At 43.4% G+C, this 26,352-nt stretch overlaps 1 protein-coding gene across 1 annotated transcript in view; it reads right to left on the reverse strand.

Annotated features, from left to right (window-relative positions):
* Nucleotides 1-26,352, reverse strand: part of LOC126263048 (uncharacterized) — a 120,937-nt gene that overhangs the window by 26,706 nt on the left and 67,879 nt on the right. The window contains exon 3 of the mRNA XM_049960023.1: nt 10,485-10,666. Within this exon, the coding sequence (XP_049815980.1) occupies nt 10,485-10,666 (182 nt within the window). The remainder of the gene's footprint in view (nt 1-10,484; nt 10,667-26,352) is intronic.

Raw genomic sequence — 26,352 nt, forward strand, 5'->3', positions numbered from 1 at the left:
CTAAGGACATCACACACATCCATGTCCGAGGCAGAATTAGAACCTGCGACGGTAGCAGCAGCGTGGTTCCGGACTGAAGAGTCTAGAAGCGCTCGGCCACAGCGGCCGGCCTCGAATTTTGTCAGACTGCATTGATCTTTCTCTGTCGCTATGAAAAGGATGGTGATGAAGCTTTGAATCAGATTGTCAGACTTGGATATCACATTTCACATCAGAAACAAAGTGTCAAGCAAAGGAATGGCATCATTCGCTATCCACAACGACATCTACATCTACATGATTACTCTGCAATTCACATTTAAGCGCTAGGCAGACGGTTCATCGAACTACAATCATACTATCTCTCTACCATTCCACTCCCGAACAGCGTGCGGGAAAAACGAACACTAAACCTTTCTGTTCGAGCTCTGATTTCTCTTATTTTATTTTGCTGATCATTCATACCTATGTAGGTTGGGCTCAACAAAATATTTTCGTATTCGGAAGAGAAAGTTGGTGACTGAAATTTCGTAAATAAATCTCGCCGCGACGATAAACGTCTTTGCTTTAATGACTTCCATCCCAACTCGCGTATCACATCTGCCACACTCTCTCCCCTATTACGTGATAATACAAAACGAGCTGCCCTTTTTTGCACCCTTTCGATGTCCTCCGTCAATCCCACATGTCTGCTGAACTTCGCATGCTTTTTCCGTTGCCTCTGCAACAGCGTTCGGACCTGTTTTGTGTACCATGGGGGATCAGTTCCATCTCTTACCAATTTATGAGGTATGAATCTCTCAATTGCTGTTGCTACTATATCTTTGAATTTGAGCCACATCTCGTCTACATTTGCATAGTAAGTTCGGAAGGAATGAAGATTGTCTCTTAGGAAGGCTTCTAGTGACACTTTATCCGCTTTTTTAAATAAAATTATTTTGCGTTTGTTTCTGGTGGATTTGGAAGAAACAGTATTGTGATCACTAATCCCTGTATCAGTCATGATGCCCTCAATTAGCTCTGGATTGTTTGTGGCTAAGAGGTCAAGTGTGTTTTCGCAACCATTTATAATTCGCGTGGGTTCGTGGACTAACTGCTCGAAATAATTTTCGGAGAAAGCATTTAGGACAATCTCGGAATATGTTTTCTGCCTACCACCGGTTTTGAACAAGTATTTTTCCCAACATATCGAGGGAAGGTTGAAGTCCCCACCAACTATAACCGTATGAGTGGGGTATTTATTTGTTACGAGACTCAGATTTTCTCTGAACTGTTCAGCAACTATATCATCGGAGTCTGGTGGTCGGTAGAAGGAGCCAATTATTAACTTAGTTCGGCTGTTAAGTATAACCTCCACCCATACCAATTCCCATCGAAAAGAAAAAAACAAAAGAAACTTGAGCACCAGAAAGAGTACAGCTACGATGTTTTGGCATCGTAAGGGCGTCTTGCTCACCCACTAATGCCTAAAGGTTACATTACATTACATTTATCTTTTCGAAGGTGAGGAATAAATGTAGCGGCCTACTATCAGACGCTTAATCGACGTCGCCGCTCCGTTAAAAACGCGCGGCGCGGACTGTTAACCAGTGGAGTCACCATCCTTCACAATTGTTCACGTCCGTCCACAGCGCGAGTGAGGACTTGCTTCGGCGGTTCCAGTGGGAAATGTTTCACCACCTGCCATACAGTCTGGATGAGTGGACAACGCTACGGGAGTGACGATGGACTTCAAGAAGCTGTTGACCACCGTTTCAACAACTTGGTTGCAGCTGAGTATGCAGAACACATAGAAAAACTGGCAAAACGGTACGAAAAGTGCCTAAATTTGTACGATGACTACGTAGAAAAGAAGCTTGGGTATCAAATTGTACGTAAAAACCAGTTCCGATTAATTATATTAGTTTCGTTTAATTATATTAGTTTCGTTTAGTTATATAAAATAAATATTTCAGCAGAAATAAACGTTCTTTACTTTCCTAATGACCTTAGGCCTGTTCCAGCTGGCCGACTACTGTCTTTAGGGAGTGAGCAGACAACAGACTGTAAATCGCCGACTATTTTGTTGCTTGAAATAGATATCAGGTATTCTAATAGAGGCATGCACACAACTTACAAAATAGATGGGCCGACAAAAAAGACGAGACATGGATAATCTACTTTTCCCACCGATTCAATCCGATCTCATAGTCGGTGACGACAATGAAACATACACATGTAAATAGCCTTAAGCACACGACCGTCAGTGTAGAAGTCATACTGCACTGATGCGTTGCTTTAACGATGGATATTGATACAGGGATGACGTCCTTTGTGTGATACTTCCAGTGCAGAATATCATGACCGTAACGCAAAGAAAAAGCTACATGAGGAAGAATATGTGGAACTGATTGGTATGGTGTGGAGCTAAAGTGAGGTGAAATAATTCTAACTTTATTTATTTATTGTTTTGCTATCCTTTATCATATTGCCAATGAGCTGATCCTTGTGGTGACGTACGGTAATTGCCGAAGTAATCCCAAATTTGCATCCCGCTATTTGTATCTCCTTTGCCTTGCAATGGCTTATTTTCAACTGGCGGTCTACATAATGTATCATTGTAATCTCTGATATACACCTACACATCGGAATTGTGCATTCATCTTCGCTCAAAAAACTGTCGGTCGTGTGCACGTTTCCAAAAGCTGTCTACGTGTTCGTTTGCTCTCCGACGTTTCTGTTGGCCACCTCGTGCGCCCTCCGATAAGGTCGTAGGAATAACGATCTATGGCCGGCTGGAGTGACCAAGCAGTTCTGGGCGCTACAGTCTCGAACCGCGCGACAGCTACGGTCGCAGGTTCGAATCCTGCCTCGGTCATGGATGTGTGTGATGTCCTGAGGTTAGTTAGGTTTAAGTAGTTCTCAGTTCTAGGGGACTGATGACCACAGCAGTTGAGTCATATAGTGCTCAGAGCCATTTGAACCAAGAACGATCTATGATCGTGGGGCATGTTATGGCATTTCCCCAGTTCCTCCAGCCGTTATTGCTGGTACACGAATCCTGACGATCCCACTGCTTCTTTCATTAACCAGCTCTTCATCTTACCTCATGAGGCTGAGTCAACTATTTCCCCTACCTCCACACCTCATAAAAAAGCTGAGGAGGTAGTGGGAATCAAACCCGGAACATTCCGTTCTAGAGGCAGCGATGCTAACCTCTTTTTCTTGTCTTTTGTCCAGTTCAACTGACCGAATACGCACAACTACCATGCCGGCTGCCATTCGTCTATAGAGGCGGTCATCCCTACTGCCATAATGAAACAAAACACGCTCAGACACTTTCTCTACATATACGAGGTTCGATCCGAAAGTAATGCCTCCTATTTTTGTGGTGACTTTGGGTGTCAGCACCAGATGTCGTCGGTGTAGAGCTAATGCTTGAACCTTTCCCGGCCGTTGTGGCCGAGCGGTTCTAGGCGCTTCAGTCTGGAACCGCCCTGCTGGTACGGTCGCGGGTTCGAATCCTGACGCGGGCATGAATGTGCGTGATGCCCTTAGGTTAGTTAGGTTTAAGTAGTTCTAAGATGAATGCACAACTCCGATGTGTAGGTGTATATCCGAGATAAAAATGATACATTATGTAGACCGCCAGTTGAAAATAAGCCATTGCAATGCAAAGGAAGTACAAATAGCGGGATGTAAATTTGGGATTACTCAGCGATACAGATGGCTGTACCATAGGTGCAAACACAACAGAGGGGTATCTTTTGAGAGGCCAGACAAACGTGTGGTTCCTGAGGAGGGGCAGCAGCCTTTTCAGTAGTTGCAGGAGCAACAGTCTGGATGTTTGACTGATCTGGCCTTGTAACACTAACCAAAACGGCCTCGTTGTGCTGTTACTGAGAACGGTTGAAAGCAAGGGGAAACTCCAGCCGAAATTTTTCCCGAGAGCATGCAGCTTTACTGCATGGTTAAATGATGATGGAGCCCTTTGGGTAAAATATTATGGAGGTAAAATAGTCCCCCATTCGTATCTCCGGGTGGGGACTACTCAAGAGGACGTCGTTATCAGGAGAAAGAAAACTGGCGTTCTACGGATCGGAGCGTGGAACGTCAGATCCCTTAATCGGGAAGACCGGTTAGAAAATTTAAAAAGGGAAATGGATAGGTTAAAGTTAGATATAGTGGGAATTAGTGATGTTCGGTGGCAGGAGGAACAAGACTTTTGGTCAGGTGAATACAGGGTTACAAATACAAAATCAAATAGGGGTAATGCAGGAGTAGGTTTAATAATGAATAAAAAATAGGAGTGCGGGTAAGGTACTACAAACAGCATAGTGAACACATTATTGTGGCCAAAATAGACACGAAGCCCACGCCTACTACAGTAGTACAAGTTTATATGCCAACTAGCTCTGCAGATGATGAAGAAATTGATGAAATGTATGATAAGATAAAACAAATTATTCAGGTAGTGAAGGGAGACGGAAATTAAATAGTCACGGGTTACTGGAATTCGAGAGTAGGAAAAGGGAGAGAAGGAAACATAGTAGGTGAATATGGATTGGGGGTAAGAAATGAAAGAGGAAGCCGTCTGGTAGAATTTTGCGCAGAGCATAACTTAATCACAGCTAACACTTGGTTCAAGAATCATGAAAGAAGTTGTATACGTGGAAGAATCCTGGAGATACTAGAAGGTATCAGATAGATTATATAATGGTAAGACAGAGATTTAGGAACCAGGTTTTAAATTGTAAGACAATTCCAGGGGCAGATGTGGACTCTGACCACAATACATTGGTTATGAACTGTAGATTAAAACTAAAGAAACTGCAAAAAGGTGGGAATTTAAGGAGATGGGACCGGGATAAACTGACAGAACCAGAGGTTGCAAAGAGTTTCACGCAGAGGATTAGGGAACTGTTGACAAGAATGGGGGAAAGAAGTACAGTAGAAGAAGAATGGGTAGCTTTGAGGGATGAAGTAGTGAAGGCAGCAGAGGATCAAGTAGGTAAAAAGACGAGGGCTAGTAGAAATCCTTGGGTAACAGAAGAAATATTGAATTTAATTGATGAAAGGAGAAAATATAAAAATGCAGTAAATGAAGCAGGCAAAAAGGAATACAGACGTCTCAAAAATGAGATCGACAGGAAGTGCAAAATGGCTAAGAGGTTTGGCTAGAGGACAAATTTAAGGATGTAGAGGCTTGCCTCACTAGGGGTAAGATAGATACTGCCTACAGGAAAATAAAAGGGACCTTTGGAGAAAACAGAACCACTTGTATGAATATCAAGAGCTCAGATGGAAACCTAGTTCTAAGCAAAGAAGGGAAAGCAGAAAGGTGGAAGGAGTACATAGAGGGTCTATACAAGGGCGATGTACTTGAGGACAATATTATGGATATGGAAGAGGATGTAGATGAAGATGAAATGGGAGATACGATAACGCGTGAAGAGTTTGACAGAGCACTGAAAGACCTGAGTCGAAACAAGGCCCCGGGAGTAGACAACATTCCATTGGAACTACTGACGGCCTTGGGAAAGCCAGTCCTGACAAAACTCTACCATCTGGTGAGCAAGGTGTATGAGACAGGCGAAATACCCTCAGACTTCAAGAAGAATTAAATAATTCCTATCCCAAAGAAAGCAGGTATTGACAGATGTGAAAATTACCGAACTATCAGTTTAATAAGTCAGAGCTGCAAAATACTACCGCGAATTCTTTACAGACGAATGGAAAAACCTCGGGGAAGATCAGTTTGGATTCCGTAGAAATGTTGGAACACGTGAGGCAATACTGACCCTACAACTTATTTTAGAAGAAAGATTAAGGAAAGGCAAACCTACGTTTTTAGCATTTGTAGACTTAGAGAAAGCTTTTGACAATGTTGACTGGAGTACTCTCTTTCAAATTCTAAATGTGGCAGGGGTAAAATACAGGGAGCGAAAGGCTATTTACAATTTATACAGAAACAAGATGGCAGTTATAAGAGTCGAGAGGTATGAACAGGAAGCAGTGGTTGGGAAGCGATTGAGACAGGGTTGTAGCCCCTCGCCGATGTTATTCAATCTGTATATTGAACAAGCAGTAAGAGAAACAAAAGAAAAATTCGGTGTAGGTATTAATATCCATGGAGAAGAAATAAAAACTTTGAGGTTCGCCGATGACATTGTAATTCTGTCAGTGACAGTAAAGGGCTTGGAAGAGCAGTTGAACGGAATGGACAGTGTCTTGAAAGGAGGATATACGATGAACATCAACAAAAGCAAAACGAGGATAATGGAATGTAGTCGAATTAAGTCGGGCGATGCTGAGGGAATTAGATTAGGAAATGAGACACTTAAAGTAGTAAAGGAGTTTTGCTATTTGGGGAGCAAAATAACTGATGATGGTCGAAGTAGAGAGGATATAAAATGTAGACTGGCAATGGTAAGGAAAGTGTTTCTGAAGAAGAGACGTTGAGTATAGATTTAAGTGTCAGGAAGTCGTTTCTGAAAGTATTTGTATGGAGTGTAGCCATGTATGGAAGTGAAAAATGGACGATAAATAGCTTAGACAAGAAGGGAATAGAAGCTTTCGAAATGTGGTGCTACAGAAGAATGCTGAAGATTAGATGGGTAGATCACATAACTAATGAGGAGGTATTGAATAGAATTGGGGAGAAGAGGAGTTTGTGGCACAACTTGACAAGAAGAAGGGACCAGTTGGTAGGACATGTTCTGAGGCATCAAGGGATCACAAATTTAGCATTGTAGGGCAGCGTGGAGGGTAAAAATCGTAGATGGAGACCAAGAGATGAATACACTAAGCAGATTCAGAAGGATGTAGGTTGCAGCAAGTACTGGGAGATGAAGAAGCTTGCACAGGATAGAGCAGCATGGAGAGCTGCATCAAACCTGCTTCAGGACTGAAGACCAAGCAACAACAAGTCTTGGGGACTGATGACCTCGGATGTTAAGTCCCATAGAGCTTAGAGCCATTTGATTTTTGAACCTTCTGGCTAAACTTTAAATTTCATAGCATCTGCTGAGTTCCTTGCGCAGTTCCTTCCAGTAGTCTTTTACTAACACGTCTGAGCACGTGAACATTCCTTTTTAAAGATCAGTGTTTCTGCTGTAGTTTTTTTTATGTAAGTGGTTCTATCATGTTATGTAATTGGATCTTAGCTTGGCACTAGTGTTGAAGTGTCATTAAGTCACCGTTCATTGGTAACTGTTTCCATTATACGTATTTTGAGGGAAATGCTATATTGTAGTTTGAATTTCTGAAGTTTGTCAGTAATTCTTTTTTCATAATTAGGTAAAATAAAGCGGGGAGTATTAGTGCCTGGCAACATTAAATTTGTAATTGACCTTTTAACGAGTGCTTCTTTAATGGATTGAAATAGTAAGCTTATTAGGGTATTTTAGTGAAGAATGTTGAGTGTGGCCATCTTAATGTAATAACTGGTTTTAAGGAGTTTGATGAAGTGTCTATGTGAAGTAATTGATAAATGCTATGCTTAAAGTTTCTATAAATGCATGGCACATTAAGTTTTTTATAACCTCCTCTTAAGTGACTGTTTATTTGAGTATTGAGTACGTTGGGTTTCTAACTGTATTTGCAAAGCTTTATCTAGTGGCTGATCCACATTTTGTAATTGTCAAATTCCTTAAAAGGCGTAATGTCAATAAACTGTCTTAATTATAAATTGTGACCACCAACCATGATTCCATCCAGCTTCCTCTTCTATGGCATCTGAGATATGGTGGGTAAGTGTGGTACGAATAGGGAACCAAGTAGCACCTTCCTCTTTCATTTTTAGGTGATTCCGTTGTTCTGTGGAAGTTGGCGGCAGCAGAGGAGTGTTCCAAAATAGTGTCTGACAGGGACGCGAGTATTCAACTGCGATGTGTGACTGAATACCTCACTGCTGAAGAAACTGCGCCGATTGAAATCCATCAACGCTTGCTAAAGGTGTATGGAGACGATACAGTAGAAGTGAGCAATGTGAGGCGATGGGTACGGCATTTTCAAGGTGATGAAAGGGGTGTGCATGACAAGCCATGTCCCAAATGGTTCAAATGGATCTAAGCACTATGGGACTTAACATCTGAGGTCATCCCCTAGACTTAGAACTATTTAAACCTAGCTTACCTAAGGACATCACACACATCCATGCCCAAGGCAGGATTCGAACCTACGACCGTAGCAGCAGCGCAGTTCCGGACTGAAGCGCCTAGAACGTCTCGGCCACAGCGGCCGGCTCTACTGCGCATAGCACTTCTTTTGTCATCTTTGTCGTTCGGAAAACATGTCTTATGTCTTGCCCGTCCAGAACCCCACCTATTTTTCTGGAGTTAGCCACAAAGTAGTCACAGTGAAATGAAAGAGCCGAAAAGATAGGTTGTTTTGTGATTGTTGAACATCTTCACGTTTCCATTCCAGAGCCTCAGAGTCACCGTTTCGGAACACATGCTTCACCAGCTTTACCTGGGACCTGAAATGGTCCCTGTCAAAGAAGTTGCCATTCTGCTTAGCAATGTGTTTAAAAGCACTCTCTTATGGCATACATAGTGGAATCTCCGCGTGCTGAAATATAAGGCAGCGTCTTTTGACTTGTGGTATACTGACTACTGGGTACCCGAACAGTCTAAATGGTTTACGTTGTACTCAGCCGTCTGAAAATGGTAACTTTCCTTCTTTTCCATCTCAGCACTCAAGCGGCTGTTAGGATACATGCTGCTGATACCATCTGGCGACTTTCGAAGAGTTTTGATGACTGGTGACTCGATCATAAAAGGTGTCGTCGGTGTAGCAAGGTGAACGGCAGCCTCCGCAAAGAAGTTAACCACGCTGGATTCAAAAAGTAGGTAATCGTCAAAGTCTAGTACGTTCTAATGAGAAAAACGGGTCACAGCAAGGGTCCTTCTGAAACTAGATCCAGGCTGACGATAATATAGTTTGGGTCAACTCTGATATGCTTTACTACGAGGGTCACTCCAAAAGAAATGCACACTATTTTTGTAAAAATACAGTTTTCATTCTGCATGTGTGAAAGTTTTACAGTGTGTAGATACATCCTTGCCGCTTGTTTTCGAACTTAGTTCAACCTGTTCCCGTGAGTGGCGCCGTCACAGCATGTCTTCAAAGATGGCTGCTACACTTGACGTTCGTCAGAAGCAACGTGCTGTCAGAGAATTCCTGTGCTGTGAAAACGAGACAGTGGGAAATATCCACAAGAAGTTGAAAAAGGTGTATGGAGATGCTGCTGTCGATCGCAGCACAGTCAGTCGGTGGGCAAGCAGGTTACGTGATGAAAGCGGGCACGGCAGTATTGAGGATTGTCCTCGCAGCGGCAGGCCTCTTACTGCACACACTCCAAAGTGCAGAGAGTTAACGAATTGGTGACTGCTGACAGACGCATCGCAGTGAACAAATTGTCACGCTACGTTGCGATAGGGGAAGGAAGTGTTTGCAGAATACTGAAAGTGTTGGCGTTAATAAAGGTTTGTGCTAGGTGCGTTCCCAGGATGTTGACAGTGGCTCACAAAGAAACAAGAAAAACGGTATGCAGGGAACTTTTGGAACTGTACGAAAATGGTGGAGATGAATTTCTTGGAAGAATTGTGACAGGTGATGAAACATGGCTCCATCATTTCTCACCAGAGACGAAGAGGCAATCAATGGAGTGGCATCATGCATATTCAATAAAGCAAAAAAAATTCAAAACGACACCTTCTGCTGGAAAAGTTATGGCTACGATGTTTTTCGATTCCGAAGGACTCTTGCTTGTGGACATCATGCCAATTGGAGCCATCACAAATAATGATGCATATGTGACGACACTGAAGAAACTTCAAGCTCGACTGAGTCGTGTTCGACCACATCGGCAAAAGCAAGATGTTTTGCTATTGCACGACAATGCACGGCCACATGTCAGTCAAAAAACCAAGGAAGCGATCATAAAACTCAGATGGACAACACTGAAACACCCGCCTTACAGTCCTGACCTGGCTTCATGTGACTATCATCTCTTTGGGAAACTGAAAGACACTCTTCGTGGAACAAGGTTTGAAGATGATGATTCCCTTGTGCACGCTGCCAAACGGTGGCTCCAACAGGTTGGTCCAGAATTTTACTGTGCAGGTATACAGGCGCTGGTTCAAAGATGGCGTAAGGCAGTTGAGAGGGATGGAAATTATGTGGAGAAATAAAAATATTGTTCCTAAAGGATGTATCTACACACTGTAAAACTTTCCAACATGTAGAATAAGAGATGGATTTAAAAAAAAAAATGTGTGCATTTCTTTTGGCGTGACCCTCGTATCTGAACGAGCATCAAAGTTTCTGATCTGATGTTTTCACCTATGGTGGTATCTTAATTTCGTTAGATATTTCCGTAGTCTACAGTATATGTGGGAGAACCAACAGCACTACTAAACTTAACATGTTGCGGGAGAATGACGGAATATGTATGAGAATTGTTTTTCACAGCAGCAGTATTTGTCGTCGGTGGTACAACTCGGCGCTGTTGGCATACTTACCGCAGCCGGGCGGTGGCGCCAATAGGTTGGCGAGCCAGCAGGCAGTGCCGCCTGCGAGCGCAGACAGCAGCGCCACAAGCAGCCAGGCGGCCGGCCGCGGAAGCCTGCCCGGCGCCTCGACAGCGGAGCACCTGTGCGTCGCCCCTCCTCGCGAAGAGTGGTTAACGGTGCACGCCGGCGACCTGCAAGACGAGTTAACACGTGCCCACTCCGTTCTGCCTTTAGAGGACCACACTGACTGACAGCGTAACCTGTGTTACAAAATCGTCAGTCAGGATAACGTGCTATAAAGAAGAAAGACTGAAGTGTATAGTCCAGTTGAGGTCATTAAGAGAGACCTAGTTTAGAAACGATTTCTGCACCTACCTCTTCTTACTGCTAGCGACCCTATTGTACGTGGCGAAGAGCTCCCTGACACCGTTATCATCCACTCCCTCCTGCCTCTCATTCGTGAACGTTGCGTGAGACGTACGAATGTAGCTAAGCCTCCGCATAAGCACAAATGTTCCAGATTTTCTGTTTGAGGTCACAGTGCGAGGAGATAAACTCCCACATGATGTCCAGTGCGTTTATTGCAGCGTCTTCCACTGAAGTTTAATCAGCATCACCATAATTTCCTCATGCTCACTAAAGGAACACGCGACGAATCGCGCTACTCGTATATTAATCCATTTGGTACCGATTCCATACTAGGAGCAATAACTCTGGACGACTATTCTGTAACTTACATCATTCGCGGATGAAATACATTTCCTTAGGTTTCATCGAAAAAATCTCCGCCCTACATCGATCTCCAGCACTAGTTTTATATTGTCATCTACATCTACATGGATGCTCTACAAGTCACAATTAAGTGCCTGGCAGAGGGTTCATCGAACCACCTTCACAATTCTCTATTATTCCAATCTCTTATAGCGCCCGGGAGAATGAACACCTATATCTTTCCGTACGAACTCTGCCCTTATTTTATCGTGGTGAGCGTTCCTCCCTATGTAGGTCGGTGTCAACAAAATATTTTCGCATTCGGAGGAGAAAGTTGTTGATTAGAATTTCGTGGAAGATTCCGTCGCAACGAAAAACGCCTTTCTTTTAATGACTTCCAGCCCAAATCCTGTATCATTTCTGTGACCGACACTCCCATATTTCGAGATAATACAAAACGTACCGCCTTTCTTTGAACTTTTTCGATGTACTCCGTCAGTCCTACCTGGTAAGGATCCCACACCGGGCAGCAGTATTCTAAAAGAGGGCTGAGAAGCGTAGTGTAGGCAGTTTCCTTAGTAGGTCTGTACATTTTCCAAGTGTCCTGTCAATAAAACGTAGTCTTTGGTTAGCCTTCACCACAACATTTTCTATGTGTTCTTTCCAATTGAAGTTGTTCGTAATTGTAATACCTAGGTATTTAGCTGAATTTACGGCTTTTAGATTAGACTGATTTATCGTGTAACCGAATTTTAACGAGTACCTTTTAGCACTCATGTGGATGACCTCACACTTTTCGTTATTTTGGGTCAACTGCCACTTTTCGCATCATTCAGATATTTTTTCGAAATCGTTTTGCAGTTTGTTTTGATCTTCTGATGACTTTATTAGTCGATAAACGACAGCGTCATCTGCAAACAACCGAAGACGGCTGCTCAGATTGTCTCCCAAATCCTTTATATAGATAAGGAACAGCAAAGGGCCTATAACACTACCTTGGGGAACGCCAGAAATCACTTCTGATTTACTCGATGACTTTCCGTCAATTACTACGAACTGTGACCTTTCTGACAAGAAATCACAAATCCGGTCACATAACTGAGACGATATTCCATAAGCAGGCACTCACTTCTAGATATTATAGCGCCTTTTACTACTTCCATTGATTTATCAGCAATAGTTGAACCGAAAAATTACGGTTCTTCCAGCGCATGTATGTGCAATACGTTGTATTCTTCACTGTTGAGGGTGAATCGACCTGACCAACCGTCAATCTTCTGCAGGCCTTCCTGCATTCCGCTACAGTTTCTTGGCGTTGCAGTTTTCCTGCAGTCTGACGAAGCGTCTGGCAGCAGCCACTACATTATACAGGGTGTTCCAGAACGAATGGTCAATTTTCAGGGATATGACAGCAACGATCATTTGAAGCATGAAATTTCCTATGGGCGTATTCCCTATTCCGATTAGTTTCCGAGACAGAGCACATTTAATGTACATTGTTATTTCTTTTCTGTATTGTTCAATACATTGTCAGGTTTACACGTGTACAACAGATAGTAAGCACTAAAACACGCGTTTCACGAAGTATCAAGTGAAAAGTACGTATTTTTAACACTCTTACTGTGGTGTCACCGCTAGACACCACACTTGCTAGGTGGTAACTTAAATCGGCCGCGGTCCTGTAGTACATGTCGGACCCGCGTGTCGCCACTGTGTATTCGCAAACGTAGCGCCACCACAGGGCAGGTCACAAGACACGGACTTGACCGCGCCCCAGTTGTACGGACGACATAGCTTGCGACTAGACCTACCAAGTATTCCTCTCATTTGCCGAGAGACAGATTAAATAGCCTTCAGCTAGTCCATCGCTACTACCTAGCAAGGCGCCATGTGTATCATTGCTAATTGCTTACTACTATGCAAGAGATGTATTTCAACAAGAACAAGACTACATTAAAGTTAAGTATATTAAAATCTCTCTTCTTTTCTTTATAGTTTTCATCCAGTCTCCTGTTTCAGAATTTACGCCCGTCTGCGTTAGTTTCGCGTGCACCTAGCCACTCATTGTGTCGAGACCTTAGGGAATCGACACAACAATATTTTGGCGCCGAGGAGTGGTGCCGCGCCCACGTTGCAGTCTTTGTGTTATACTTGCTCTAATTTGCTTGTGTCATGGCTTCGCCGCATTCTCCAGATGTACTGTCCGAATTTTTTCGCTTGCAGAATCAGCAGACGCAGGCGTTATTGGAAGCCCTTGGACAGCTCGTCCAGGGTCAACGTGCGCTGCAAACCGATGCGGCGGCAGCCGCTTCATCGCTACCGCAGCCACACAACGCTGTCGCACCGCCATTTAGGCCCTTTGAGGCCCATAACGAAAGCTGGACTGAGTGGGCCGATCAGTTCAACTTCCACCTCACTGCTTATGGAATTCAAGGTAAAGAGCGGCAGCCGTTTTTGCTTTCTTGTGTCGGTGTGTCTACCTACCGGGTGATAGTGAAATTGTTTCCCCGACGCGACGTAGCAACTCTGACCTACGAGGAAATTTTGTCGGCTTTAGATGCCTATTTCAAAGAAACAGTAAATGTAGTTGCCAAACGGTATACGTTTTTTCGTACCAAACGTACCGCCGGTCAGACTAACAGGGAGTGGGTAGCAACTTTGCAAGGCCTTACTAGAGACTGCGCGTTTGCCTGTGAATGTGGCCTCCCATATTCAGATACTATGGTGCGTGATGCAATTGCACAGAACGTTTCTGATGTTCGCATAAGGGAACAGATTTTGAAACTAGTTAATCCCTCCCTGCAACAAGTGATAGACATATTGGACAGGCAAGACACACTTGACTTTGCTCAGGAATCATTTGAAACTTCGCCAGCAGTGTGTCACATTAATCGGCCCGCCCGGCCCGCTGCACGGGACGCTAAGCGGCCCTCGCGCCCGACTTCGCTGCGGCCGCCTAGCTTGCAACCACGTGCGCCGCGTAAGCAAGCAAATGCAGTGAAATCTTGCCCGCGGTGTGCAACTAGACATTCGCGTGAAAATTGCCCGTCACGCCAAGCTATTTGCTTTTACTGTCACAAGAAAGGACATGTACAAAGTGTTTGCCAGAAAAAGCTTAGATCAGACACTCGCAATAATTCCAGGCCCTTTGCTTCGCGCCGGAATCGCACCCAGGACAATCAGGCTCGTGGACCTTCGCCCATGGACATTAATGTAGTTCATTCCCACCCGTCCAGTGACACTTTAGCTAACAGTGACTGTGTTCGTCCCACCCAAAGTGTGCGTCGGCGTCGCCGGAAATCCCGTAAAGTTGCAAGTGCTTCTGGACCTGTATCCGTTCCAATTGCACGAGACAGTCGCTCTTGTCGTCAACAAGACAATAAACTTTTTGTGGACTTAGACTTTGCAGGAAAAGTGATCCCATTCCAGCTCGATACCGGAGCTGCTGTTTCATTGCTCAATCACGACACGTACAAACAACTGGGCCAACCGCCATTGCGTGCCGCAAATGTTACGTTAACTAGTTACTCAGGACAGCATATGCCTGTGTTAGGACAGTGCAGCCTTATTGCAACATACAAGGGACAGACAAAACTTGTGTCCTTTTATGTTCTTCGTTCCTCTAGTGCAGTGAACTTGTTTGGTTTAGATTTGTTTCAATTGTTTAATTTGTCTATAGTAAATCAGGTCCTATCAGTGAATCAGACTGTGCCTTCCGCCAGTGTTTCTAGTCTTTGTGAAGAATTTGCAGACATTTTTGCACCGGGCCTTGGTTGCGCTCAGAACTATGAAGCGCATTTGGAACTGAAAGACAACGCGCAACCGAAATTTTTCAGAGCGCGCAATGTTCCCCACGCATTGCGTGATGAGGTCGCAGGAACATTAGCCGAATTAGAATCTCAAGGTGTCATTGAACGTGTGCAGGCTTCTCTCTGGGCCTCACCCTTAGTCATTTTGCCAAAACCTTCCGGAAAACTGAGACTTTGTGTGGACTTCAAGGCAACTGTGAATCCGCAACTTGTGACTGCTACTTTTCCTTTGCCCCGCCCGGAAGATCTTTTTGACAAACTGTGCCCGGGAAAATATTTTTCAAAATTGGACCTAGCAGATGCGTACTTGCAGATACCTGTGGACGAAGAATCCCAGCGCGTCTTAGTGGTTAACACGCATCTTGGCTTGTATCGCTTCAAACGACTGCCATTCGGGTGTGCATCCGCCCCTGCTTTGTTTCAGCATTATTTACAAACTATTTGTGCGTCGGTCCCTACTGCTGCGCACTATCTGGACGATATTGTGATCTCAGGAAAGACAGAAGCCGAACATTTGCAGAATCTCCGGACCTTATTTCAGGTCTTGCGTCGGAATGGTCTTCGCTTGAGGAAGGACAAATGTGTGTTTTTTGCTCGTGACTTACCGTACCTGGGGCATGTCATAAATGCCCAAGGTATACATCCGAGTCCAGAGCACCTTCGTGCCATTCAGGACTTGCCGTCACCGCAGAACTTAAAACAGCTACAGAGTGTGCTGGGTAAGGTAAATTATTATCATCGATTTGTGCGCAATGCTTCTTCCATTTCAGCTCCGCTTCATCGCTTACGCCGTAAAGGTGTTCCGTTCGTCTGGACGACGGAATGCGAACGCGCCTTTCGCCAGTTGAAATCGGCGTTACTTTCCAATACTTGCCTTACGCCATTCGATCCCCGAAAACCCCTTTTGTTGATGGTTGATGCATCGGATTTCGGGATCGGTGCGGTGCTTGCGCACAAAGATGGTTCGCATGATCGCCCTATTGCCTTTGCGTCCAAATTGCTCTCATCTGCGCAACGCAATTATTCACAAATAGAGAAGGAAGCTTTGGCTCTTGTGTTTGGTGTAACAAAGTTTCACGATTTCTTGTATGGTCGTCACTTTACCATCATCACGGACCACAAGCCTTTGACATCGCTTTTTCATCCGAACAAGCCTGTACCTCCACGTACAGCGCAGAAATTCATTCGCTGGTCACTTTTTCTCTCGCAGTACCGCTACGATATCTTGTATCGGTCCACTGCTAAGCACGGAAACGCTGATGCGTTGTCCCGTTTGCCTGTTGCTGAGGATAAAGCATTCGATTCTTCCGAACTTGCTTGCATGTTCATTGATTCGGAAGCCGATGACGTGGTCGCATCGTTTCCGATTGATTTTCGTCGTGTAGCTACAGCCACAGCTGCTGACCCTGTCCTTGCTACTGTTTTGCGTTTTGTTGCTACGCAATGGCCCTTGTCAAAGTCACGGATCGAAGATCCTTTGGTTCGCCGATTTTTTGCCCACAAGGAGAGACTTTTTGTACGACGTGGTGTTTTGTTGTTGCGTTCCGATAATGATCAATCCCGAGTCGTGGTCCCACGATCGTTACAGTCCTCTGTCTTAAAGCTTCTCCACCAAGGACATTGGGGTATAGTGCGTACGAAACAACTTGCTCGTCAGCACTGTACTTGGTTCGGAATCGATGCTGCGATTACAAATATGTGCTCCTCTTGCGTGGAGTGTGCCGAACAACAATCCGCACCGCCGCGGAAATTCTTTGCATGGCCGAAAGCCACTTCCCCTTGGCAACGCTTGCACATCGATTTTGCTGGTCCCTTCTGGAATGCTCGATGGTTGGTTGTGGTCGATGCTTTCAGTAATTTTCCTTTTGTTGTCCGGATGTCTTCCACGACGTCTTCTGCCACAATCCAAGCCTTGTCTGCTATCTTTTGCATTGAAGGTCTTCCGCAGACTCTTGTTTCCGACAATGGCCCGCAATTCCTGTCCGCAGAATTTCAGTCGTTCTGCAAGGCCAATGGTATTCAACATCTGACATCCGCGCCGTTTTCGCCTCAGTCAAACGGTGCCGCTGAACGATTGGTCCGGACTTTCAAGTCGCAGATGTTGAAGTTGAAAGAGTCGCATTCTCGGGAGGACGCTTTGTTGCTCTTTTTGTCCTCATATCGCTCTCAGCCCCGCGATGGTCGCTCGCCGGCTGAGTTGCTCCATGGTCGCACTCATCGAACTCTGATGTCTTTGCTGCATCCGCCACATCAGGTTCCTGTGCAGCGGCAGACTCCTGCTTTTGCTCCTGGCGACGTTGTCTATTATCGCAACTATCGCGGTTCACAGCGTTGGCTCGCAGGGCGCATTCTTCGCTGCCTCGGCCGCGCGATGTATTTGGTTTTGGGGGCCTCTGGTGAGGTGCGTCGGCATCTCAATCAGCTGCGCCTCTGTCGTCGCCTGGGTTCTGCCGCTCCCCGTCTGCTTTCAGCGACGGAGCCGTCAGGTCAGCGCCCTGGGGACCCATCTACTGGCTCGCCTCATCCCCAGGTGTTACCGACGATGCCTTCCATTTTGCCTCATGGCGTCGCGCCGCCGCAGCCGCCGCCGGCGCCGCCAGCAGCGGACGCTTCGCTGCAGCCGCCTCGCGCCTCCCTGGGTCACGCGCCGCCGCTTGCTTCCCGTGACCAGCCGTCCTCCGCCATGGACCTCTTGCCCGCTCCGGACCAGATGTCGTCTTCGCCCGTCGGGTGCTCCGACCACATGGAGGTCGACCCCGCGGCTCCTCTTATATCATTCCGTGCGCAAACACCTCATGTTGACGTGCACCCTGGACTAGGTTTGCAGGCGTTTCCTAGCTCCCCTCGGACCGAATGGCCGGGTGCGGGTGGCACAGCCTCGCCTGTTGTTAGGCTCCCCACCTCATCGCATACGTCAACATGGGGTCCTCCCCACGGCGGGCGGCAGCCTTATCTCACGACCGTTCGCCGATTTGCGGGGGAGGAATGTGGTGTCACCGCTAGACACCACACTTGCTAGGTGGTAACTTAAATCGGCCGCGGTCCTGTAGTACATGTCGGACCCGCGTGTCGCCACTGTGTATTCGCAAACGTAGCGCCACCACAGGGCAGGTCACAAGACACGGACTTGACCGCGCCCCAGTTGTACGGACGACATAGCTTGCGACTAGACCTACCAAGTATTCCTCTCATTTGCCGAGAGACAGATTAAATAGCCTTCAGCTAGTCCATCGCTACTACCTAGCAAGGCGCCATGTGTATCATTGCTAATTGCTTACTACTATGCAAGAGATGTATTTCAACAAGAACAAGACTACATTAAAGTTAAGTATATTAAAATCTCTCTTCTTTTCTTTATAGTTTTCATCCAGTCTCCTGTTTCAGAATTTACGCCCGTCTGCGTTAGTTTCGCGTGCACCTAGCCACTCATTGTGTCGAGACCTTAGGGAATCGACACAACACTTACTTCTAAGCATTACTCACACACGTCACGTTACAGTTGTTGTACAGTTAACAACAAATTGTCGAATATCCCATCGTCAACTTAAATTCATTTGTGCACGCTCGGAAGAGCACGTTACGTTGCTTGTCTGAGTACCTCTGCGTGTTCCCTATTGAGGACAGCAGCGTCCATGATGCGAACACGCAGTTCTCCTCGCGTATTCACCTCTCGTTTGTACACCTCAGACTTCATCCAACCCCATAAACGAAAATTTAACGACATAAGGTCCGGCGATCTTGGTGGCCATTTACAGATGTCTGTAATTAAACTCAAGGCCTTCTGAGAGCTGCCGTGTGTGCTGTATACATCCAGGGCACTCAAAAAAAAAAAAAAAAAAACAAAAAAAAAAACACAGGTACGTTCATTAAGCTGTGCGCTCGCAGAGTTTGCTGATAAAAAAAAGGTTTCGCTTTCTGCCACCAGAGGGAAATGTAGCGCTGTAGGCAGTAATGTGGATGTGTGGTATCTGTTCTTTCGGCCACGTTCGAAAACACGAAGTAAGCAGAATCCGAAGCTGATTCTGTCTAATGTCAAGATGCAGCTGACATCAGTAATCCTTTCCCTTTCCTTTCCCCCCCTCCCACCTTCAATTCACATATAGTGTATCACAGCTGCGGATTCTGCTTGGTATTTGTTCTATCGCGCATGTCCGAAAGAACAGACACCACACATTCAGATAACTGATTCCCCTAGATGAGGAATGGCTCCACCTTCTTCAGTGCGGGTGTATAAGTACGTCCAACCTCCTGGGAGAATCTCAGAGCAGCGAGCACGGAGTAAATGGACAGGGACTGCTCTGTGGGAACGTGGGTCGGCCGTCAGGCATGCAGAGATAGTACACGCAAATGTGGTAACATTGTGTTCCGTATGGCGCAGTGGTTAACGCACTGCCTAGTAAGTAAAACAGATGACGGGTTCTAATCTTAGTCCGGCACACTTTTTCTCCTGTCGCCGCTGATTCTGGGTAACGACCCTCAGCCTCACTTCAGTAATCCCTTCCCTGTCCTTCCCCTTCTCCCCTCTCCCACCATCAATTTACATAAGCTGTAACCCAGTCAGAATGTGAAATGCTTGCTGTTTTCAAGTCAGTATGCTGTTTGCAGCTAGTCAAGCGTCTCGATTTCTTTTGTGAAATGACTGTTGGTGTAAAGAGTCAAGAAGATTGAAGCTTTCCATATGAAACGCACTGCTGGTAGTTTTTTAAAACAGAACAGCAGCGACAATGAGGAAATAGTACCGACAGAAACAGCTGTGAAGAGACCTAAGTCACTAAATGGGCTAAACAATGTTTTTGTTGTTGTCTTCAGTACTGAGACTGGTTTGATGCAGCTCTCCATTCTACTCTATCCTGTGCAAGCTTCTTCATCTCCCAGTACCTACTGCAACCTACATCCTTCTGAATCTGCTTAGTTGTAAGTAGGCTGTTTAGGTTTTTTTATTGATAACGCCACCTCAGTATGAAAATCACCGGCTGTGCCGTGTGCAGTCTGTGGCTGCTTTGCATTGTTGTAATACTCGCCATTGTAGTGTTAGGCAGCTGGCTGTGAACAGCGCGTAGCGCTGGGCAGTTGGAGGTGAGCCGCCAGCAGTGGTGGATGTGGGGAGAGAGATGGCGGAGTTTTGTAATTTGTCATGATATCAAGGTAAATACATTGTTTGTTCTCTATTACTATCTTTCATTTGCTAACTATCCCTATCAGTAGTTAGTGCCTTCCATAGTTTGAATCTTTTATTTAGCTGGCAGTAGTGGCGCTCGCTGTATTGCAGTAGCTTGAGCAGCGAAGATTTTTGGTGAGGTAAGTGATTTGTGAGACGTATAGTTTAATGTTAGTCAGGGCCATTCTCTTGTAGAGAATTTTGAAAGTCAGATTGCGTTGCGCTAACAAAATATTGTGTGTTGAAAGTCAGATTGCGTTGCGCTAAAAAAAAATATTGTGCGTCAGGTTAAGCACAGTCCTGTGTATAATTATTAAAAGGGGACGTTTCATATGTCGACCCTTAGCCGAGGATACCTCACTGGAATCTTCTGATTTTTTTCTTGTAGTTTGTGTAATTAGTGTAGCTTTTGTTTATTGCTAGCGCGTAATTGTAGAGAGAATTTCCATTGTAGTTGTAGTTTTTCATTGTTGTACAGTAAAATAGTTGTGGCATGCATGTAGATTTGCACCAAGTATTTCGCAGCTGCAATTAACTAGATATTATTTTCAGTGTTATGTTAATGTGTTCTCTTATTTTTGCTCTTCAAATTGTGTTTTTCTGTGTTGTCGTGTGAAATATTGTGACAATAATGGCGTGTGAAAAACGTAATACTAGGCTCCAAAGTAAACTGCGAAATGACAGTGAAAACGAAAGCAGCATGTTAGCGCCACCGAGTAATGAATTAACTAATGTTAACAGTAGTAATTTGGTAATTGCGCATAGGGAAATGGAGCGGGTTGCAAACAATGGCGTAGACAGTGAAACAATTAGTGAGCAGGGAAGCATTATCGATCGGTCGGTCGGCAACAGCTCGCCTCAGGAATCCGAAATGACAGGACACAATTTCGCAAATACTGTAGATTCAGGTTCTGGGTCATCACCGTTTTCTCAAATGAGTCAAGACACATTTTCTGCTTGTCAAAATGTGAATGTTGTCGGTGAAAATGCACTGCCAAAAAGCATAGAGAAACAGATTCCAGACACTAATACATTATTATTGTAATTAATGCAACAAATGGAACAAAATCAGAGACAAATGGAACAAAATCAGAAACAAATGGGACAAAAGCTTGAAAAATTAGACACAATGGAACAACACCAGAGACAAACACAGCAACAGTTAGACGCAATGGAACAAAATCTTCAAAAGTTAGACTCATTGGAGCAAACTCTTGAACAAACACGTGAGGATTTAACTAATGAGTTACATCACATTGAATCGAAATGTCAAAAAGTCTGTAACGACGTAAAAACACAAATTTGTGAGCATTTCCAACATATTTTTTCGCGTCATGAAAATGCACTACAGAATCACGAAGCAGCCATAAAAGAACTGCAAACTACTGTTCATGAAAATCATGAGACCTTACAAGCTAAATTTGACTCGGTTGCATCTACCGATTCGGTTACGAACTTGCAAAAACTCAGGAAAACTTGAAGGACACAGTAGATTCGATTTCAACACAAATGGACAATCTGAAACTTGGTTCAGAAAAACACACTGAGGAAACGTGTTCACTATCGGAGAAAGTAGCCGAACTTTCGGATCAGTTCACTAACTTATCTACGAAGGTAGATGATAATCTGAACGACACAAAACCGGTAGTCTTTAATGACACAGAAGAGAGCGAACAAATTAAGAAACTGAAACAAAATCTGAATCAAATTAATACGCAACACCAAAGAGAAATCCGCGAAGTACAAGATCAGCTGACACAGGTAATACAAGAATTACGTATTTCAGAGGACACTCGCGCCCCAATACGGGAAGAGGGACATAGAAATACGGAAAAGCCGCAACATAATAACACAGGGCATTTCGGAAGTTATGAAAGAAATTGGCAATGTGCACCGAATTTTGAGATGGAACCGCCGACACGACCTAACAATGACAGATATGCTACTCGCCGACACGATGATTTTGACTATAAGCTATTTATTACTATACGTAAATTCAAAACATTTAAGAATTCTGGCAACGACATTCATCCACAAGCATGGCTCCATCAATTCTCTCATTGTTTTCCTCCCAACTGGTCATTGCAGCACAGATTAGAATTTATGTGTGGCTACTTAGAGAATGAACCAGCTGTAAGAATGCGATCGGTCATTCACGATTGCCACAGTGAAGGAGAATTTTACCATGCCTTCCTCTCAGCATATTGGTCTCAAGCCACACAAGACCGAGTAAAACATAGCATCATAATGATGAAACGTTTCGAACAATCTGAATTCTCCAGTCTTGTGAAATATTTTGAAGACATGTTGCACAAGAATCAGTACCTGTCAAACCCATACAGCCCCTCAGAACTCATCCGCATTTGCTTAATCAAACTGCCTGAACATTTGCGACATATTATTTTGGCAGGACGTTGCAAAGACGACATTGAAGCTTTTCAGGGACTCTTACAAGAACTGGAAATTGACACTGACAATCGCGGAACGCACGAGCACAACAATTACAGATCACATCCGTCGCAATTCCACGATGAAAGAAATAATAACTGGACGCGACAAGGCTATTCTCACAACACAAATCGTGACCAAAACAGACACCACCCGTATGACAACCGTTGGCAGAGTAGTAATAATTACAGGGAAAGATCACCTTTCTGCGGTAATGACTATCACATAGATTACCTTAGAAACAGACAATATGGTAACCAGAACTATTATTATCAAGGGAGACAGAATACTTTCAGACGCAACAGTTCAGCGCGCAGTTACGATTCCGGGAGAAATTATCCACCACATGACCGACAAACAAGAAACTATGTAAACTACCGACATAACGACAGACCTGAATTTCATCAGAACTGGCGGGATTATAACAGAGCTGGGCCCTCTCGGCAAGGCGAACTTGTAGAAGTTAGGTCTCCGAATCCCATTAACGACGCGCGCCAACGGAGAAGCAGACAATGACCCGCACCGCAGGCAGACACCTGCGCCGGCTGGCTCCGAGAAAAATAACATAGCGCTAACCTTGAGAAAAATTCCAGTATTCTTTACCGACGTATACCGCACGATAATTGCGTTCAGGTTGAAACTCTGCGTACTATGAAGAGTAAAGGATTTCACCACACTTCACATATAAAACCGCTTATTGAGAGATGATCTGCTTTTTAACTTAGTCTTTACCATAAAATTTTTCACTTTACATTACTAGTATGCTTTGTTAGACTGAGAAACTGTTAACATGCAACAGTGTTTGAAGTTAATTATTCAATCTAGAACCTAGGATACATATTTACACAGTAGTTACGAATGTATTCTTATAGTGAACAGACGACACAGTGTTATTGTGTGTGCATTCTTGCTTGTTTGTTGCACGATTATGTAACGACTATAAGGCTAACATACTTAGAACATTGACCAGTACTGTTAATGAGATTTTAATGCAACATTTTGGTTTACTTGCAAATACATTATGGATTCAAGGTGCTTTCTGAGAGATACCAGGTGACACAGTGGTTAGTTTATTTGACAGCTACACGACTATATCACGACACTACTAATGTGTGACACAATTCACCTTGTTGCTTTTGAGGTGTATCTGTTTTATATCTGCACAGTTTTTCTGAATTCTTCTGGAAAGTAAAACATGTTTTAGTAGTAACTTTTGTGGTATAGCTACAATGAGACAGCCTTTTTCGTGGCACAACAATACGTTACAGGACAGTACTTTCCTCATCACGGCAATAAGCGTAATAACTAAGATATCTATACGCAAAGCATTTCACTTTTGTGTATCATGAGGTAAGTACAGTGACTTTTGTGGAACTCAGCTTTCGGAGGACGATATCTACGACACTTACACAGAGATTATCTTACAACAAGACGCACAGTTTAGCGCTACAGGACACGTATTTGAGTGATTAATTTTGTACTTAAAACATTTATTTTTAAAGATTTTTAAATTGCAAAGAAAGTTTTCCGAGATATATTTCATTCCATTGCTGTAATCTGTAACACCTGAGGGTATAATTACATTAATCCTCAGGGGGGTACACGCCTACTTTGTGTACCATGTGTTTGGCAAGCACAAGGAGCCCTAGCTAATATGGTATTTGCTTATACAACTTTACACATCGGTACCATATTTCTCTAACACAGAATTACACAGCTATCTGATTATTTGACAGAGATAAACATTTATTTTACTACATCTGTGACAGACATTTACGTAATTACACCGTTGGATAACTTCACACTTACGAAATTGTATGTTGTTTGTACTTTGTGAACTGTTCATATTTTTTCAGAACCATTGTGATACTATGAGAGCTTTGAATGATGTGTTTGGTATGGGATCATGATTTTTAAAGTACATTTGAGGTAGATGACTCTATTGAAATGAGCAGAGAATTTTTTTTGGTTTCTTAATTATTGCAGAAAGCTACGACGGTTTCAAGATTTGACTGAGGTGTTATGATGTTATTTTTACGACGACGATGTGTATTATGCTATTGAGGTATGTTTATGATCAATAAGCTGATGCTATATAAGGAATGTGATTACGTGTTTATATGTATATGAATAATGAATAGAAGTTAGGGACTATGGTTTGTGAAAAAGGTTGTTGGAAACCAAGAATCGTACTTTAAGAGTTATGAAATGTGTGTATATGCGTGAATGTATCACAATGCTGGCGAAAATTTTTTGGACGCTGTTATATTTATAGGATTTTGTTTCTACACATTTGTAACCCAAATTCTTGACCTGTGAAATATATTTATATGAGACTGTCACTGTAGTGGAAACTGTTGTCGTAAATATTTCCGTACGAAAGTTAAGTGACCACCTGCACGTAATGCGTCGCGGGCACCCACCTGGGCGACAGCCGCCCGAAAAAAAAAAAAAGAAAAAAAAAGCCATTAGCCTTCCAGCGGCACAGGTAAAAAAAAAAAAAAAAAAAAAAAAAAGGGGAAGGCCATTATCCTCGCTATTGACGTTCCTTTAAAGAAAGCATCGCAACATTTCATGGCTATTGTCGTGCTAATTGAGAGAAATGCCATATGGCTTGCTTTATGTATTTATTAACTCATTTTGTTTAATATCTAGTTTCTAGCTACAATGCAGCATTGGTTAAAATAAAATTTTATAGATGTACTAATATAAATATTTTCTGTCTACAGATCGATTAAATAATAGTTTTGTGATATATTTCCAAAAAAAAATGAGGGAGCACAAACAGACATTTCCCTTCACAGGAAGTGCATAAATAATTTCTTTACGATTTGGTAACTTATCTGCTAGTGTAAGTTCTCGTGATGCATCACTTTAGTGTTAAGATGTGACATAGGTATTAAACATGGCCATTTTTACTGTAATATTTTTTCTGCTTGAGCTTTGTCATGTATAGATATAAGTTTTATATTTTTTATTTTTTATATTTGCTGCTGCTGTTTGCCATGCATAGTGCCTTATATTAGTTGTAATATTGCAATTGCTTTGACAATTTCCATTTTTTGTCATTGATGTTTGTGTTAATTGTTTTGTGCTGCTGCATTGCCTCGTCCCTTAGCTTAGCATCTGAGCTCAGTAGATTTAAGAAACTGACTATGAAGAATAGGGAAAGAATGCATTGAGAGGTTATATGAAACAGAGTTGGCAAAAATGAGTATTGTGCACTGAGAAATAATTATTTTGAAAGAAATATGGTTAGAATACAGAAAAGAGGTACAGATAGGACTATTTGGGAATAATGATGAACGAAGGGAGATCTCCAAGAACAAAAAAGGTTTTGTTCACAAAATACTGTAGTACCAAAAGTTACACTGAAAACGAACCCTGTCCTTTCCATTGTGTTATCCCACTATGTGTTTGTGTTCCCTTGTGTATTTATGTTTTTCCTGTATTTATATGTATATCTGATAATACTTATGTTGTAGAACTTTTCTAATACTAAGCTACATTCACTATGATGAGGAATACTGTGATCCTCAAATATAATTTGCATTAATAATATGTTATTTTCTTTGTAAAGATGTTAGACTTTAGTAATTCTGCTCTGTTTTAATGCTCATGTGTAAAGTTGATGTTTCAAAAGCTATTCTGATCTTTTATGTATGTACTCATGTCATAATTCCTGTAACACTGACGTATATGTCTATTTCTATTCTTTTGTAAAGCCTGTTTTACTACAAATGTTATCTGT

This window comes from Schistocerca nitens, chromosome 6, assembly GCF_023898315.1.
Source record: "Schistocerca nitens isolate TAMUIC-IGC-003100 chromosome 6, iqSchNite1.1, whole genome shotgun sequence".
NCBI classification, from domain to species: domain Eukaryota; kingdom Metazoa; phylum Arthropoda; class Insecta; order Orthoptera; family Acrididae; genus Schistocerca; species Schistocerca nitens.